Source organism: Arachis duranensis, chromosome 7, assembly GCF_000817695.3.
Source record: "Arachis duranensis cultivar V14167 chromosome 7, aradu.V14167.gnm2.J7QH, whole genome shotgun sequence".
NCBI lineage: Eukaryota > Viridiplantae > Streptophyta > Magnoliopsida > Fabales > Fabaceae > Arachis > Arachis duranensis.
In genome coordinates, this window is record NC_029778.3 from 60713425 (window position 1) to 60732779 (window position 19355).

The 19355-nt window shown below is 36.7% G+C and overlaps 2 protein-coding genes across 6 annotated transcripts; one reads left to right on the plus strand and one right to left on the minus strand.

Moving 5' to 3' along the window:
* Window positions 1-8082: 8082 nt before the first annotated feature.
* On the plus strand, window positions 8083-10065 carry LOC107459216 (purine permease 1). Its single transcript, XM_016077435.3, has 2 exons — window positions 8083-9107; window positions 9481-10065. The coding sequence occupies exons 1-2, from the start codon at window positions 8358-8360 to the stop codon at window positions 9835-9837; spliced, it is 1107 nt and encodes a 368-aa protein (XP_015932921.1). The 5' UTR covers window positions 8083-8357; the 3' UTR covers window positions 9838-10065.
* Window positions 10066-10219: 154 nt separating this feature from the next.
* Window positions 10220-18954, minus strand: LOC107459215 (chaperone protein dnaJ 1, mitochondrial). Of its 5 annotated transcripts, none has more exons than XM_021128017.2 (21): window positions 18805-18954; window positions 18588-18693; window positions 18368-18454; window positions 17949-18040; window positions 17174-17257; window positions 17032-17070; window positions 16708-16854; window positions 16561-16602; window positions 16387-16474; window positions 15875-15939; window positions 15652-15714; window positions 15487-15559; window positions 14947-15038; window positions 14088-14159; window positions 13523-13579; window positions 12869-12952; window positions 12675-12723; window positions 12503-12572; window positions 11499-11588; window positions 10829-11012; window positions 10220-10533 (listed from the first exon to the last, which is right to left on the minus strand). In XM_021128017.2, the coding sequence occupies exons 1-20, from the start codon at window positions 18829-18831 to the stop codon at window positions 10913-10915; spliced, it is 1527 nt and encodes a 508-aa protein (XP_020983676.1). In that variant the 5' UTR covers window positions 18832-18954; the 3' UTR covers window positions 10220-10533; window positions 10829-10912. The 5 variants fall into 5 exon arrangements, with proteins under 5 accessions (XP_020983676.1, XP_020983677.1, XP_020983681.1 ...); XM_021128018.2 differs by having other exon boundaries at window positions 10793-11012; XM_021128022.2 differs by lacking the exon at window positions 18805-18954 and adding an exon at window positions 18265-18283 and having other exon boundaries at window positions 18588-18645.
* Window positions 18955-19355: the final 401 nt, after the last annotated feature.

Consider the following 19355-nt stretch of genomic DNA (forward strand, 5'->3'; position numbering starts at 1 on the left):
CTCCGGTGCGTTGTAAAGTTTTCCTCGTCATGTTGGGATAGGGGCAAACATAGTCAGAAGTTGTTCAAGGAGTGACCCCATAATTATCTATCACAAAGCAGGTGATATATGGCAAGAGCGGGAACAACTATCGCACAGTCATATTGGGCAGAAAGTGCCCACATGAACCATAAAATTTCTTCTGGAATTGGTCCCTTGATGATGGGGATGATGTAGTAAGGAAAGTTGATATCAAAATATCGAGGGTTGGCTGTTATCTACGTAACAAGGAGGAGTTTGTGTAACCAGTAAAACAGACATTGTCGGGCCAGGATTTTTACTTCAGTGGGATTTGTTGGCTTGGCTAAGAAAGGTAAAGGCTCTACTGGTCTTCTATAAAAATGATGGTCTTGAGGGCAGTCTAGAAGAAGAAATATTGGTGGATTAATGGTGTTTATTGTTAAAAGATTGAGGATTTTTGTTGGAGGTTCTTTATTAGGACGAGAGAGATAATCGGCCATTATGTTGTGGTTTTCTTTTATGTGCTTAACTGTGAATTTATAGCGAGAAAACCAATCTTTCCATCTTAAGAGTTGTGAATCTGGAAGTGTCTTCCCTTTGGTTTCCAAGATTGATGAAAATGATGTATTGTCCATTTCCACGATAAAGTGGTAAGGACTTAGATGAAAGCTGAATTTCTCTATCCCTCTTTTGACTGCGAGAATATCTTTGTATGTGGCATGGTAATGCTTTTCTAATTCTTTGAATTGTTCACTGGCATGTGCACAGTAATGTCTTGTTCCATCAATCTCTACAAGTAGAACATCTCCCCAGTAATTGTCGCTAGCATCAGTTTACAGAATGCGTTGTCTTTTGCTAGGGATTTTTAATGGAGGGAATTTTTGAGCTACTTCTTTTAAGTGCTTGACAGCTGCTGTCGTTCAGGACCCCAAGGTGGGGGTTGCTTTTTCAGCATCTTTGATAACTGACTTGTGTACCTAGTCCCATCTGGAATAAAGTCACGGATATAGTTCACAATTTCCAAGAACTGTTAGACTTGTTTTGTTGACAGGTGGTTGGTGTGCGAAATTGTGATTCACACTTTTCACAACTCCGCATAGCTGACCAGTAAGTGCACTGGGTCGTCCAAGTAATATCCTACGTGAGTAAGGGTCGATCCAACGAAGATTGTCGGCTTGAAGCAAGCTATGTTCATCCTGTGAATCTCAGTCAGGCGGATTCAAATGGTTATGAGGATTCGATAATTAAAATATAAATAAAGGGGAAAATAACATAGAGATACTTATATAATTCATTGGTGGGAATTTCAGATAAGAGTTTGGAGATGCTTTGTTACTCCTGAACCTCTGCTTTCCTATTGTCTTCATCCAATCATGCGTGCTCCCTTCCATGGCAAGCTGTATGATCCTCTCAATGAAAATGGTCCGGCTACGGTCTCTGTATGGCTAATCAACTGTCGGATTTCTCGTCTTGGATGAAAAATACCAGGCACAGCTACTACAGGGCTAATCATCTGTCGATTCTCACCAATGTTGGAATAAGATCCATTGATCCTTTTGCACACTTTCACTGTGCCCAACATTCACGAGTTTGAAGCTCTTCACAGTCATCCCTTCCCAGATCCTACTCGGAATACCACAGACAAGGTTTAGACTTTCCGGATCTCAGGAATACCGTCTATTGTTCTAGCCTATACCATGAAGATCCTAATCTCATATTCAGATACTCTGTATTTAGGAGAGACGATGTGAATCGTTGATTAGAGACCCAAGGGAATATACTCCGGATGTCATCCAATGACTACGTTGAACATCATTTAGACCGCTGTGTGATTGTCAGGCACGCAGATCTTGGCTAAGCAAGTATTGAAGATAGAGGGTGATTGTCACGGGTCACCCTTTCAGTCTGACTTAACTGAATTAAGTATAAGAGTATATCTTGGAGAAGAAGTAAGCGTGAATTGAATGAAAAACCATAGTACTTGCATTAATTCATGAGGAACAACAGAGCTCCTCACCTTAATCTATGAGGTGTAGAAACTCCACCGTTAAAAATATATAAGAACAAAAGTTCTAGGCATGGCCGAATAGCCAGCCTCCAAAAAGGGTTCGAAGAACTCCCAAAAGGTCAAAGACTTCGAATACAATAGTAAAAAGTGCTATTTATACTAAACAAGTAAACTAAGTTTACAGAAATCCAATTCTGAGGCCTACTTGGTGTGTATTTGGACTGAGCCTTGAAGCTTTCACGTGCATAGACCATCCTTGGAGTTAAACGCCAGCTTTGGTGCCAGTTCTGGCATTTTACTCCGGAAAAGGGTCTCTAATGGGCGTTTGCACGCCAGTTTGGGCCACCAAATCTCGGGCAAAGTATAGATTATTATATATTTCTGAAAAGCCCAAGATGTCTACTTTCTAACACAATTTAGAGCGCGCCAATTAGGCTTCTGTAGCTCTATAAAATCCACTTCGAGTGCAGGAAGGTCAGAATCCAACAACATATACGTCCTTTCTCAGCCTTTGAATCAGATTTTTGCTCAAGTCCCTCAATTTCAGCCAGAAAATACCTGAAATTATAGAAAAATACACAAACTCATAGTAAATTCCAGAAATGTGAATTTTGCAGAAAAACTAATAAAAATATACTAAAACGTAACTAAAACATACTAGAAACTACCTAAAAACAATGTCAAAAAGCGTATAAATTATCTACTCATCACAACACCAAACTTAAATTGTTACTTTTCCCCAAGCAATTGAAAACAAAATAGGATAAAAAGAAGAGAATATACAATAAATCCCAAAATATTAATGAAGCCTAGTTCTAATTAGATGAGCGGGACTTGTAGCTTTTTGCTTCTGAACAGTTTTGGCATCTCATTTTATCCTTTGAAATTCAGAATGATTCGCATCTATATGAACTCAGAATTAAGATAGTGTTATTGATTCTCCTAGTTCAGTATGTTGATTCTTGAACACAGCTACTTATGAATCTTGGCCGTGACCCTAAGCATCTTGTTTTCCAGTATTACTACCGGATACATAAATGCCACAGACACATAACTGGGTGAACCTTTTCAGATTGTGACTCAGCTTTGCTAGAATCCCCAGTTAGAGGTGTCCAGAGTTCTTGAGCACACTCTTTTTACGTTGGATCACGACTTTAACCACTCAGTCTCAAGCTTTTCACTTGGACCTTCATGACACAAGCACATGGATAGACAGCTTGATTTAGCCACTTAGGCCAGGATTTTATTCCTTTGGACCCTCCTATCCATTAATGCTCAAAGCCTTGGATCCTTTTTACCCTTGCCTTTTGGTTTAAAGGGCTATAGGCTTTTTCTGCTTGCTTTTTCTTTTTCTTTCTTTTTTTTTGCCACTTTTTTTTTTCACAAGCTTTGTATTTTTCACTGTTTTTTCTTGCTTCAAGAATCAATTTTATGATTTTTCAGATTATCAATAACATTTTTCTTTTTTCATTATTCTTTCAAGAGCCAACAATTTTAACATTCATAAACTTCACTATAAAAAAATATGTACTGTTCAAGCATTCATTCAGAAAACAAAAAGTATTGTCACCACATCAAAATAATTAAACTAATTTCAAGATAGAATTCAAAATTCATGTACTTCTTGTTCTTTTGCAATTAGAAATATTTTTCATTTAAGAAAGGTAAAGGATTTATGGGACATTCATAACTTCAAGGCATAGACACTAGACACTAATGATCATGTAATAAAGACACAAACATAGACAAAACATAAAGTATAAGGAACGAAAAACAGAAAAATAAGAACAAGAAAATTAAAGAACGGGTCCACCTTAGTGATGGCGGCTAGTTCTTCTACTTGAAGATCCTATGGAGTGCTTGAGCTCCTCAATGTCTCTTCCTTGCTTTTGTTGCTCTTCCCTCATGGCTCTTTGGTCCTCTCTTATTTCATGGAGGATAATGGAGTGATCTTGGTGCTCCACCCTTAGTTGCTCCATATTGGAACTCAAATCCCCTAAAGAGGTGTTGAGTTGTTCCCAATAGTTGTGTGGAGGAAAATGCATCCCTTGAGGCATCTCAGGGATTTCTTGATGAGGGACTTCCTCATGCTCTTGTTGAGGTCCATGAGTGGGCTCTCTTGTTTGCTCCATCCTCTTTTTATTGATGGGCTTGTCCTCTTCAATAAGGATGTCTTCCTCTATGACAATTCTGGCTAAATTGCATAGGTGACAGATGAGATGAGGAAAGGCTAACCTTGCTAAAGTGGAGGGCTTGTCAGCCACCTTGTATAGTTCTAGAGGTATGATCTCATGAACTTCCACTTCCTCTCCAATCATGATACTATGGATCATGATAGCCCGATCCACAGTTATTTCGGATCGGTTGCTAGTAGGAATGATAGAGCGTTGGATGAACTCTAACCATCCTCTAGCCACAGGCTTAAGGTCCGGGCTTCTTAGTCGAACCGGCTTGCCTTTGGAATCTCTCTTCCATTGAGCTCCTTCTACACAGATATCCTTGTGGACTTGGTCCAACCTTTGATCAAAGTTGACTCTTCTAGTGAAAGAATGAGAATCTCCTCTCATGATTGGCAAGTTGAATGCCAATCTCATATTTTCCAGACTGAAATCTAAGTACTTTCCCCAGACCATTGTGAGCCAATTCTTCGGGTCCGGGTTTATACTTTGGTCATGGTTCTTAGTAATCCATGCATTAGCATAGAACTCTTGAACCATTAAGATTCCGACTTGTTGAATGGGATTGGTGAGAGCTTCCCATCCTCTTCTCCTAATCTCATGTCGGATCTCCGGATATTCGCTCATTTTGAGCTTGAAGGGGACCTCGGGGATCACCTTTTTCTTGGCCACAACTTCATAGAAGTGGTCTTGATGGACTTTTGAGATGAATCTTTCCATCTTTCATGACTCAGAGGTGGAAGCAATTGCCTTTCCTTTCCTCTTCCTTGAGGTATCTCCGGCCTTAGATGCCATTAATGGTTATGAAAAATTAAAAAGCAAGGCTTTTTCCCACACCAAGCTTAAAAGGTTTGCTCGTCCTCGAGCAAAAGAAGAAAGAAGAGAGTAGAAGAAAAAGAGAAGTGGGAGATGGAGGCGTGAGAGGGTTTCGGCCAAGGGAGAAAGAAGTGTTTGTGATGTGTGAAAGTAGAGGAGTAAGTGGGGGTATATATAGGGTAAGAGGAGGGGTGGGTTCGTGTGAAGTTGGGCGGGTTTGGGAGGGAAATGGTTTGAATTTGAATGATGAGGTAGGTGGGGTTTTATGATGGGTTTTTGGGAATTAAGGGATGGATGTGAGTGGTAAAGAGAATATGGGGAAGAGGGTAAGATTTGATTGGTGAGTGGTGTTTTGGGTAGAGTGTTATAGAGAGGTGTAAAGAGGAGAGAGAGTGAGGTGGGGTAGGTAGGGATCATGTGGGGTCCACAGATCCTGAGGTGTCAAAGATTTTTCATCCCTGCACCTCCTTGTCGTTAAACGCCCTCTGTGTGCCATTCTTGGCGTTTAAACGCCAGGCTGCTGTCCTTTTCTGGCGTTAAACGCCAGTTTGCCTGCCAGTTCTGGCGTTTAACGCCCAGAATGGTGTCAGGCTGGGCGTTTAAACGCCCATTTTTCTACCCTTATTGGCGTTTAAACGCCAGTTTGCCTGCCAGTTCTGGCGTTTAACGCCCAGAATGGTGCCAGGCTGGGCATTAAACGCCCATTTTGGTATCCTTACTGGCGTTTAAACGCCAGTAAGCTCGTCCTCCAGGGTGTGCTATTTTTTATTTTGCTTTAATTTTTGCAATTGTTTTTTTGACTCCACATGATCATCATCCTAAAGAAAACATAAACTAACATAGATAAATAAATAAAATTGGGTTACCTCTCAATAAGTGTTTCTTTAATGTCAATAGCTTGACAGTGAGCTCTTTTCAGAGCTTCACAATTATTCAGAGCATGGTTGTGGCCTCCCAACACCAAACTTAGAGTTTGAGTGTGGGGGCTCTGCTTGACTCTGTATGGAGAGAATTGGATGAAGCCTTTCATGCTTCTTCTTCATGTTTACAGAGGAAGATCCTTGAGCCTTAAACAAAAGGTAGTCCTCATTCAACTGAAGGAATAACTCTCCTCTGTCCACATCAATTACAGCCTTTGATGTGGCTAGGAAGGGTCTTCCAAGGATGATGGATTCATCCTCATCCTTCCCAGTGTCTAGGATTATGAAGTTAGCAGGGATGTAAAGACCTTCAACCTTCACTAAGACATCCTCTACAAGTCCATAAGTCGGGTGGACGAACTTGTCATGGCTATCACAGCAAGTTTTCAACAATCTTTTTTGAACATCTTCATATTCTAAAGGGGCCTTGCTGATTTCAAAGACACTAGTAGTAGTGACGAATGGCAAGAAGTTTTTCTTGTACTTTAATCCATCTGGCCATATGGAAATTTCTTGTGTCTGATAATAGGCATTAAACCCAAAAAGTATCTCTTGCTCAGAAAGATAGCTTCCTAAGACTCTTAGCCATGTTTTTGTCCCTGGAAATATCTGAAACCCGACATTTTCTTTAGAAATGAGATCAATTGTGAAGATCTCTTTGTTTGCTGTAGTGATCTTTTTGTTGAAGAGGATCCATGTTTCTGGGAGAAGCAAGCCAAGTCTGACTACTGTAGCGCAGGATCCTGTAGGAGTCGCGAATGAGGGCCTGGTGGTGGCTATGTCACGACAGATGGAGAGTCGTGGGGTGCAAGTGGTGAGCGATGGGGAGTCGCGAGCGACAAGGATGCATCGGGCGAGCAAGGTGAGTGTGAGTGGAGGGTGAAGCAGAAGTGCGATAGTGGCTGTCTTTCCTGCGCGAACGACAAATGAGGTAGCTGAAAAGGATGCAAGGACGACTGGCGATGGCGCGCGAGGAGGTGCAGTGGCAGCGCTATGGCGGCACAACGAAATCGCGACAACATGGGGCATTGGGGAGAGGGATTAGGATTTGTGGTTTTGTGTTGTGAATGGTGAGTGGAAGTAAAAATAAGTTAGGGTAAGTTTTGATTTTAAAATACCATTAATGTTAATTAATCAAATTTTGAATTTGAAAAATAATTTAAATAATAATTATTAATTAAGTTGTTCAATTCTTGACTGGTTAGACACTTGGTCCATATACTTTTCCTTTATCCTATTATTAATGAAAGAGTAAAGACCTAATTTGGTCTTTATCTATTTTTACAAAAAACAAGACGATTCCTGTCTAATAAAAAGAGACACTTCGATCCTAAACCTTTTTATTTTGGGACAATACGATCTCTTTGTTAAAAAATATGTGAAGTAGTAACAAAAATTAATTTTTTGGAGTTTTATTTATAATTTGAAAATTTTATTTAGTAATGGTGGTTAAGTGGAGAAAAAGCATTATTAGAAGTAATATTATATGGAGAACAAGTAATTACAGTACAAAAATCTTTTAAAGAGAAAAAAAATAACATGGAATAAAAAATAAAAGAAGAGAATAGTAATGTTAATAATACTGGTGTTGGTGTTAATAATAGTTAAGAAAAGAATGATGATAATAAAATATACTTGCACAATAGAAATAGTAGAAATAGAAATTATAATGATGATAAGAATGAAAAATAGTGGTGTAATTAGTCTTATTATTGAAAAAAATTTTAAAATTTAAAATCTCAACAAATTACAAATAAAATCCCTCATAAATTTAATTTCAGTTATTATTTATTGAATTTTTTAACTGAGAAATCATATTATTCTAAAATAAAAAAATTAATAGTCAAAGTATCTTTTATTTTTGGACAAAAATTATCTTAATCGTCATAAAAATAGACAAAATCGAGTTAAATGTTTACTCTTAAGATAAGCAAGCAATGGATTTTGGTTCTTTAGACTTCATTGACCAAATGTTCTAATTTTCTCTAAAGTTAGTTTATTAATTTGCTTAAATATGTTTTTAACTTGTCGGATAGAATAATACAGTAAATAAATAAATAAATAAATAAATAAACTAAGATCGTTCCATACACACAAGGAGCAGTACTCTGCAAATTCACGTCGCTGGAGTTGCTCTAAAATTAACTTTCACTCTCACTGTCACTTCATGTATGAAGTTAGTCCACAATGTATTTTGGTCAAAACAACGTGGTTTGGTCATTTTCGCTCCATCTCTGGACCTTCACCTATGCAAAAATCTCTCACCTATGAGCCACACATATCTACATCTTAAATAGTTTATGTTCTTTTGCGCATAGCTTGCCTTTCGCTTCAGTTAGTTGCTTAGTTCCATATGCTAAAAACTACAAGGAGAGAAGAGCAATAGTCCAACAAAAAGAGAAAAAGCAAGACAAAGTTTCCTAGCTATCAAGAGCGATGGTTGAAACTGATGGAAGGGAAGAACAACCAAACCAGTCATCCACCATGAAGACAACTAAAATTTTTGGTCTCATTACAAACTCCATATTTCTGGGCTTAGGCACCTCCGGCGGCCCACTCGTTATGCGCCTCTACTTCATACACGGCGGAAAACGCATCTGGCTCTCTAGTTTCCTCGAAACCGCCGGCTTCCCTGTCATGCTCATTCCCCTTTCCATTTCCTATATACATCAAAGATGCAACAAAACAACCAACTCTGAAAAACCAAAGCTTATCTCTATGGAGCTTTATCTGTTTCTTGCCTCCGCAATAGTAGGCATCCTCACCGGCCTCGACGACTACCTCTATGCCTACGGTGTATCTCTTCTTCCAGTGTCCACTTTTTCTCTTATTCAGGCCTCCCACCTCTCTTTCACTGCCGTCTTCGCTTTCCTATTGGTGAAGCAGAAGTTCACGGCTTATTCGGTGAACTCCATAGTTTTGTTGACCATTGCCGCTGTGGTTTTGGCGCTACGGTCCAGTGGGGACCGTCCTCACGGTGAGTCCACTGGGAAGTACATAGTTGGTTTTCTTATGATTGTAGCCGCGGCTGCATTATACGGGTTTGTTTTGCCTCTTGTGGAGTTGGTTTACAAGAAGACCAAGCAACATATCACTTATTCTTTGGTCATGGAGATTCAGTTCGTTATGTGCTTCTTTGCCACTTTTTTCTGCACTATTGGGATGATAATAAATAACGACTTTAAGGTCTGTTACCACTTTATTACCCCAAGAATTATATACATTTTAATACTTGCATGCATGCTCGTGTGGTTTATTTAATGCTTTCTCTAAAAACTTTTCCAATCCCTTGTTAGTAATGAATAAGGTTAGAGAAACGCTATTTCCGTCAATTTCAACCAATATTATAGTAGGTCGTCAAACAAATTTGGTATAAACCTTACCTCATTTATGATGAGTTTTTATTAAGTTTGGATTTCGAATATTCTTATTTTTAAGAACTTCGAATATTCTTTTCCGTCTGTTGAATGTTAGCTGCAATGTTAGTCGTATAATGTTGCCTTCTATGATTTTCTCAATTTGTAATGTTTAAGACAATTTTGGGCGTTTCGTTTTGCAGGTGATTCCACGAGAAGCTAGAGATTATGAGCTTGGAGAAACAAAGTACTATTATGTGTTAGTGTGGAGTGCTATGATGTGGCAATTTTTCTTCTTGGGAGCAATAGGGGTTATCTTCTGTGCCTCGTCATTGTTGTCTGGGATTATAATTGCCGTGTTTCTGCCTGTTACTGAAGTGTTGGCTGTGATCTTGTACAAGGAGAATTTTGAAGCAGAGAAGGGGGTTGCTCTGGTACTTTCTCTGTGGGGCTTCGTGTCCTACTTCTATGGAGAGATCAAACAAGAATGGAAGAGGAACAAAAATCACCGCCTCAATACAGAGCAAGCTCAGTGTCCCCCTCTCTCTCTTATTCCATGATTGACAAGTCAAAGTCATTGTCATGATTTCACCATCTTAGGTTGCTTCTGCTTCAATTGTCAATATAGCAGGTCGCCCTAGGGCCCATGATCTTGACTAAAACAACGAACGAATATCCATCCTTATCTTTTCAACAATGGCGGTCCATTATCATCCTTACATCATCTTTATCATTGAAGGTACTTAGTAGTAAAAAATTCTAGTTTATAATACTTCTTTGGATAAGTACATCTGAATTTAATTTGGTATATATTTGAATCAAAGAATTAATATACAGTTCATCCTATATTGATACATAGACATCAAATTTCTGAACCGACAGAAAAAGGAAAGGATAGAGGAATTATATTTTGGAAAACTTGATTAATTGCCAATTAGCCTATCAAAAGAATGTAATTTGTGGTTATATCATTTGAAGTATAACAATGGATTGAAGAAGGCAACACTTGGGAATAGTTACAAGATTATCGCACCAAATTTAAAATATTGAAAGAATAAGAGAAGAAAAAATGATACACAACATGTTCCCATCTCTGTTCTGAATACCATGATGATGGCCTAAGAATTAATCAGAAGGGTCCTCGTGAAATTTTCATAAGTATTGAAAAAGGAACTGGCGCCAAGAAATAGCTTCGTACAACTACAACTTTATTTTCAGTAATCTGAGCACCCACTCCTTGCTTCACTATATCATATCTGCCACAACGGAACAAAAGTGAGCAATAAGCATAGTTACGAGTTACAAATTAATAGACCAATGCCCGACTCAATAAGGAGTGCTTGGACGCTATCTTATTTTTAACATCAATCTCATGAAGAACTTTAGTCTGATCTAAAATAGCATTTAAAAAGTTCTATAAAAACCGATGAAATATCTTGTGATGGCACAAAAATTCTCTCCATCAATACATGCACATAAGACAAATGAAAGTGAACGAGGATAGCTAGAACGTACCAGATAGTTTATGTGCCTGAATGGTAAATTCATTACCTTCTACTTTACAAGGTTGAAGAATAAAACAAATCCATGGATTTGCCTTTGGCAAGTCCAAGGAAATGATGTCGGAACAAGCTCTCAGCTCAACAATTTGTGCATGAGGACGAGGATTAGGATCAGCACAGATAGTTCTACCATAATATTTGGACTGTTCAAGTGTTCAATAATTTGCTTCCACCTGTAAGTTCAACCAGTACATAGCTGCTGGTAAAGCCTGTTATCCATGTTGGATCTAAATTACAATCAGATGTTACTCAAGAATACAGCTCTATAATAGAAAAAGCTAATCTAAGCAAATCAAGCAAGTATGCAAATAATGAGGATATCAACCAATCCAATAAAGCGCTAACTGCTGTACCTACGATCAAATCAATCATACTCAAGATAAAGTATTTGTAAGCAGTTACTGGGGTAGGTATAGATACTAAACCAATATCCCTTATCCCTCATCCTTTATTTTCTCTAAATGATCATAGATAAGAGTTCATGAAACAGTGCCTTTATATTTTTCCTTTTTGTAAAATCTCTAGAAGTACATTAGTTTAACTTCTACTTCAAAGCATTCTATCTCAGTATTTTCTACAACATGCACAGTCAAGCAACCATCAAGCCTTACTTTGGACATAAAGCAACTAGAACTACCAGTACTAAGACAAAGGCATACCAGTTTCCTTCAAATGTTGAGTGGTTTTCCTGCTTTATTTCCTCCTCTGCTAGTTCTTCAAGTATAGCACGTTGTCGTTCATTAATTTTACTAAAACAAGAAAGAGTGGATCGTAAGTAATTTATGAGCAGGCAAAAGTAACTATTACTTGGCAAGCTGGCGCTTATTTTATTTATAAATATGAACAAAAAGAAAAACGTAAAAGCACTTGTGTATACTAACTAATTAAGGAATAAAAAATATCATCTGGAAACAACTTTGATAATAATGCATGTTTTTTGATATATATATATATATATATAAAAAAAAAAAAAAAAAAAAAAAAAAAAAAAAAAAAAAAAAAAAAAAAAAAAAAAAAAAAAAAAAAACCAAATATGAGATCTCTTTCTGACAACTGAATAATTCGGTTCAATTTTCACAACTGTATCAGAGCTTGTGGTTGGCACACAAAGTGGGCTCCTTGCAGAGGGTTCTGACTAGCAAAAAGCTGAGTAAGATGTTGTGAGTAACGTACTGCAAAGTGCAACCATTAGGATGTGAGACAATATAGGGTGGTGTATTAATAGAGACCTATCGGAGTATGTGATTCCCAAAGTGCTCCATCAAGTAGTATGCCCCCTACCCCTCTCTCCCCATGCTTGCTCCTTCTCTATAACAACTAGCTTCTGAGGATGTGGCTCCCCACTTTCCTTGGGTACTCATCAACTGGTTTTAATGAACAGATCAGATTAAGTGGCACCGACCCTTGATTTTTTATCCTTCATTTTTTCCCCAAAAAAATTCACTGATGTAAAGGGCAGGAAAAAGACAGCAAACAACTATATAACCCATTTTCCATGATATTATAATATCAACTAGCATCAATAAAGAAATAGAATGGGGAAAATAACATTATAGCAGGAGCATTTTACTGCTACTTTACATGATAAATAACAAATTCCTCAAAGTTTCTAAGGTATATGAACTCAACAAAAAAAAAAAATTTAAATAGTACGGGAACTTACGTGGGGAAGTTAATACGAAAACGCACATACTGATCCCCATGATGTACAAGATAACCATGCTTTGGTAGTCCTGCATCAACAAGTATGGTAAAGAAGCAATTCTAGAACCATGAGAAAAAAGACAACAAACTTATCCAAAACTGTATATGAAATGGGGAACCGTTCATTTAACCTTTTCCTCGTAATACTAGTAGCTGCCCTGGTTGAACACCCTTGGGTATCTGATGGGAACAGAATAACACTATTAGACCAAGTAGGTACAAAACAAGCAGTGTTGAAAAATATGCCCATGCAATATATATATATATATATATATATCTTGGTAACTATTTTTAAAGCTCAAAATATTAGACTAAAATATCAGACCTGCATTGTCATCATTTCCAGTAGAGTTTTTACACAATGCAACCAGTTTATGTAAGACCCATGCATGACCTGCTGAGTAAAAGTCTAGAAGAGTCTATTAATTATTAGTAGCGTTTCACCCTAACATAATTATGCTTCTTGTTAGCAGGTCAAACTATTCTGAACCACTGTCCTCCTAGGTAAAAGTTAACCCATTTCTTAATGGGTACATAACTTCAATTTTTTTTCCCCCATAATTGTGGTGTCAGAAGTTTCATGGATTTCACATATGGAATCAAAACAACAAAACTAGAGAGTGAAGTTTTGCATGTAATAACAGCAGTATGCCTTCCGTAGCACTTTGTTAAATTTATTGTTGTACTGGAAGAAAACAGGGGAGGAGAAACGGTTTAATCTTTGGGTCCTGTGAAACACAAAATGAATACTGCAAAGGTTGTCTTAAAAAGGAAGATCAGATAGAGCTGAGCTGATCAAGGGTTCATGTCAAGTTCAATTCATGAACTTTCATTAAGGAGTATTAAATATCCTTATGCACCCTTGCTGAAGCCTATGCCATGCCCTGACCTTAAAAGATCAGGCATCATCTCCATGTCCTTCCCTAAACCTTCCTTCCCCAATGATGAGACTCTTCTATCAAAATAAATTGTATCTTACCTTTACTTGCATCTTCCCAGATAGAGTAGGCACATCAACTTTGCCACCAAGAATAGCCTGTAAAATGTTTAAAACTTTGCTATAAACTGAATATATTAGAGTGGGGGCGTTAACACCCAAATAATTAAGATGCAAATGGTATGTTCCTAAAACATTACAAGCAACAGCATGGGAGAGAATAAACTTCAGTATAACTGAAGTTATTCCTCTTATATTTATGAGTGAAAATCTGTTCCCTCAGGCTGAAGGAGGTGAGACGTATTACTATGCCTTTTTCAATATCTGGTCTCAATATATACATCCATTTCTACGCAAAATGAATTCTACAGCCTTAACAAATGGTTCTCATATAAGTATATAACATAAGAGGAACACCATTATTTTCAACCAAAGTGAACTATATACTAATAAGAAGCTAGGATTAATAAACAGTCTTGAAAGAAACACCATTTACTGCAACTTCAGGCTAATCATCTTAAGGCTTATCAGCCTTTTAAAATAGAAAATAACAAAGTACCAGATGGATGTCCATATGTGAAACCACAAAAAGTATTTTAGGACTCACCTGCGTAAAGCTAATATTAGAGTCCACATAGATATCTGCACCATCCCTGGCAAAGACTGAATCCTCGGCAACCTAACAACCAGAGATAAGATGACATTCTAATAAGAAAAGAAGTACAGAAAATAATTAACCATGGCCACGAAGAAAATTATATTATTGGTGGAGAACATATATCTCCATGCACATGAACAATATAGATGTCCAAGTGCCAATTAAGATAAAATATGCATGCTATACAGGTATCAAATCCAAAATATTGAACACCCATAATTACATGCTCAAGGAACAATGTAGCTCTTCTTCTGTGATGTAGCACTGACCTGTCCATAATTAAGCTACTAGCCAAGTTGCCTAGGGGTCCCAGGGAAGAGCTAGATAAGTTGAATTGAGCAGGCCAGCACACAAACCATAGTGGATTATTTATACAGATGATTTTCATTGATAACAACTGATATGTTAATGTTTGTCACGATTTAGTTGGTATTATATTAGTTAATTCAGACTTTCTAAATGAAATCTTCACCTAACTTATCATTCGCATAATGCATTTATATTCATTGAGGAATGATAATTTAATATTCAAACTTTAACATTCTAATCCAAGATATAATCTTAGACAAAATATGCCAGTCAAGAAACAAATCTGTAGAAATAATTCTGTTAATTATCTATTTTAATTTATAAATATGGATTAAATGTATATTCTAGTTCTCCAAAGATAACCACTAAATATTTAAGATGACTTTTTGTCGATCTTGCTAACGTGACCCTCTGACCCTGAATAATTTGGTGCAGTCTATATGCATTTTAAGATCTGCACTGAATAAATAAACAGAGAGAAAAAGGTGGGGATCTTTACCTTGATTTTGATGTATAAACTCCCAGGTCGAGCTCCACTTTTAACGGCATTCCCGGCCTCTGGCACATGGATTGTATCTCCAGTATCCACACCTAACCATTAATTTAAGAATTCAATAAGACTAACAGAAAAAAAAGTTCGACTTTGAATGAAATAAAATGAAAGTATGGCAAAAGGTGAACCAAAGTAAGGCAAGTCAGATCTGCATCATGCATAAAGCATCTCATTGAAATATTCTCATGTATAAGAGGGACCAAATTAGGCTAAAGCAAATCTACAGAATGGAGAAGATCTCATTTCCTAAAAACACCTGTGTATAATAACTACCACTTTAAGAGAGATTGGATACTATCCCGTATCACCTCAATTTGAGCAAGTACGACGAAAAATGATCAAATTCATTTTTCTAATTGACCGTTTCAAATAAGAATAAGCAACTAAAATGACAAACATCAAACCATGTTCCATTAAATTTAACAATAATGATGCCGGGCAAAGCTGCAGTTCTTGGTAATCTCATCACAAATACTAAAATCAAACCTGCTGGTATTGTAACTTTAACCTCTTTAATCCCTTCAACCACCCCAGATCCTCTACAAGACGTACAGAAATCCTGCACAAAATAGGGACAGAAAATACAAGTTTACACAAAGCAACCAACCTCACACGATTATTTTGGCATGGACTGTGGAATTAGGATAACACCTTAATGACGCGACCTGATCCTTTACAGGTAATGCATGTTGATGTAAATGGAGGTATTGTTACCTGGCAGAAAAAAACATTACAATCAAGAATAAAAGAATGTTCTGATAAGTGATAACTGATAACTTCAATACGACAAAAAGAAATAGTTTCATGCATGAGCCAAATCTTGTTTAAAAATATCCCATATTAATAAAGAACATAGATCTTTCAGGGCACTTACTCGACCTAAGCCCCGGCATGTTGGACAAACTTTAGCCTTCGCACGTGGTGGATACCCTCTCCCATCTGGATTAACATAAAAGGAAAATGATTGCATCAAATGGGATTACCGTATGTCACACAGGGTACAACAAACATATTGGCTCACTTCACCAGGCCAAGGATTTATCTTTTACAAATTGGATTCATCACAAGATTTCATCATGAATGTTTCCTGCCTAACAGGATGGCATTAGCACTTGTACTAATCAGGCAGCTTTTTGCAAGCCTCATACACAAATGGGAAACTGTAAAACTTCAATAAAGTAAAACATGGGCTCATTTTAAATTTTTATTATAATTAGATAAACTAGATTTTGCACTAAACTACTTGTGCAGTTAATGATCATTCAAAGGCAATATTATACCATTTCCAAACACAACATAACATATAGAAAAGACAAATGTGGAACTCCAGAAGAGATGAATTTCTCCTAGATTTCTTAATTCGCTGAAAATAGTAATTTTACTCACCGCAATAATCACATGGAACGAATGCATCAAATGACACATGTTTAGTGCACCCTCTTGCAGCTTCTGAGAAAGTAAGGGACAACTCCACCTATTAGCAAAACATTTATAAAGAAGTTAGGCTTGAAAAAGTAGAAATTGTTTCAAACAATAGATCAGAAACAGAGTTAAGCTGACCTCTATACTTGATGAAGAATGAGTGATTTCTTCTTCAAATAGCTGTCATGATCAAGAATGCTGAGAAACCTCCTTGGAAAAATACTTTATGAAATGAACAAAATAGGTGAAAATAAAAACAACATTAAGTATGAGCAACCAAAGTACCTCAGAGAATACTGTATGAAATGAAGAAGAAAACTCATGGTGAAAACCATTTTGAAACCTTTCTTTCGCATTTTGAAACCTTTCTGCAAAATCATCATTGTGGTCGTCATATTCTATGTTCTGTGAACCACGGCTTTGCATCTTCATCTGAAAAAGGTGGTTCATCGAATAAAATGATGGTAAAGTATTAGTCAATTCAACTTCCTAAATTGGAGTGGAAGCTATATAAATTACAGAAACTAAACAAAAGAAAAAAATTACAAAAAAGCTAAACAAAAAAAAATCTTAAATGTTAATAGCATTTAGGAAGAGAAAAAGACCTACCTTGTCATATTGGGCCCTCTTTTTAGAATCTCTCAACGTCTGATATCACATACAAAACGGCAGGTGAAATATCATTCTGCTGATTAATTAGTTTAAACAACCACCACGCAGGGAAATAAACAAACAAAGTCATGATAAGGACCTCATAAGCTTCTCTTATATCTTGAAATTTCCTCTTTGCAGATGGATTATTCTTATTTGCATCTGGATGGTACTTTTTAGCAAGCTGCATACACCAGAGAAAGTATGCCATAAAACAGTGTTAGTAAAAGAAGACCCTTCAATCCAAATATTCTCATATCAAAGGTGCATAATAACAGGATATATCAAGATTTCAACCAAAATACTCAGGAAAACTGCTGCTAGCCTTCTAGCATGTTCCAAACTCTAAAAACATTAGCTGTACAATATAAAATTGATGAAGATAATTGAGACATCGATTAAACCCATTTTTCTATTTAAAACATGATAATTGCTATGAATTGAAGACGTGATCTCTTTAAAACAAAGGAGCAATACAAAAAAGAAGACAAATGACTAATCTTATTCCAAATCAGCTGCTGTGACATTGGACTAATTCCTAAATAGAAGATAGTTTATAGTTAACAAAACAAATTGTCATACTATCATCTATATAAAACTATTTCTCCTCTTGTTGTGTTTTACACTGGTAATCATGGATGTACCTCTTCGCATGCATCACCTCTAACTACAAAATTCAAAGAAAATGATAAAACAGCTGCTTGACAAATGCCAAATATGCACAAAAATGCAAATAAAAGAGAACGTTGGTGAGATGGCAAATGTTTCTTCCCCAAGTGTGGCTGTTTTGGAATCCATCATTAATCTAATCTAACAAGCATAGCCTTGACCAACCAACAACCGTGCAAAACAAAGAATTCCTAGCAATCACTCACCAACAGAAAGGCCTTCTTTATCTCATCCTGAGTGGCGTCCTCAGAAATGCCAAGAACTTGATAATAATCCTGCTCAACCGATGTCGAAAATGCTGGAAGAACGCCATAAGCATAAAAAGAGAAAATAAATAACTGAACACATCTGCAAATAAAACTCGTAGATAATTGATCTAAAGGGGAAGAAAAAAAGTAACATAACTTGTACTAAGTTTCTTATATCCATCCATTGCGTTTCCAAATCACAACAAAAAAGGGATACGTGACTATATTTCCGGAGACCATCAATTAAAAGTGTGTACTCACTGAAGAAAAATACCTACGTAGTCTTGTTTGATCTGAGAATCGAATAAAATGGATATAAGGAACTTCATCTAAGCTTTTCCTAAATAAAACACATAGTGATCCTTTATCATAAAAACCTGCAGCATGAATATATCGATATCTCAATGGTTTACTCAAACTCAGAAACTCCTCCGATTTTGGGACATTACTGCGATTGAACAAAGCTGGAACATAGACACATTCAATTCAATAATAAATAAATCAGTAAAAAGGAATCGATAACTACTGAACCAATATATATATTTTATAAAAATAAAAAGACTCGACAGAAATTCATGAAATTGAACCGGAACGTGCCTCGACTGAGAAACGGCGATTGGCGAAAAGGCAATAATTCGGTGAAGCAGTGTCCTCTATGGACGACAGGTTCTGAAAACGCAAAAGAGAGCAAACGGCGGCGATACTGCAATGAAGAAAGAAAAGAGGAGAATCAAGAATGTGAAGGAAGAAAAAGAAATGAAGAAAGGAAACAGTAATTTTTATACTTGTAATGGTTTTGGTTCGTTGAGATTACCGGCGTAAACCACGTGAACCTTCTCATTGGGAGGGATCCTCTTCGGAAGCGAAATTGAGTTACAGTTATGCTCTGCTTCCACACACACAGCGAGCACTTGGAGAAGGGGGTTTTAGACTTTTAGGCAGTGCATTTGGGTTTTAGGCTTGGACAAACGGTAACCACATTTTCTCGTTTTGACCTTTGAAACTGACTTTTTTACATTTCCTTACAAATTGTTTTCCTTGTTATTACTTATTACCATCATCGATCTACCATCTCAAATGGTAAAGGTAAATATTCAACAGTTACATTTGAGATTGATAGTTAAAAATTGTTAAATAATTTGACGGATTTAATTAAATTATTATTTAATAATTTTTAACTATTAAATTTATAAATTTTCACCAATTATAAATCAATTATTCTTAAAGAAATATAGTATTACGAGTAGTGGGGAGGTATTACGGCCTCTAAAAACAAAATGCGTACATAGTATTTGAAGAAATATATCTTAACTAGGAGTCTGTGAAAAAAAGACATAATCTAAAATTGCATCTCGTTCGAAAGTC

Bases quoted from the DNA above. Each gene is read 5' to 3' on its own strand.
- LOC107459216 (XM_016077435.3), top strand. From the start codon at position 8,358: ATGGTTGAAACTGATGGAAGGGAAGAACAACCAAACCAGTCATCCACC. The intron at 9,108-9,480 runs GTCTGTTACCAC...TTCGTTTTGCAG, and splicing joins TAATAAATAACGACTTTAAG to GTGATTCCACGAGAAGCTAG.
- LOC107459215 (XM_021128017.2), bottom strand. From the start codon at position 18,831: ATGAGAAGGTTCACGTGGTTTACGCCG. The intron at 15,560-15,651 runs GTGTTATCCTAA...TATTTTGTGCAG, and splicing joins GATCAGGTCGCGTCATTAAG to GATTTCTGTACGTCTTGTAG. The intron at 11,013-11,498 runs GTATGCCTTTGT...TTGAACTTACAG, and splicing joins TCAACATTTGAAGGAAACTG to GTGGAAGCAAATTATTGAAC.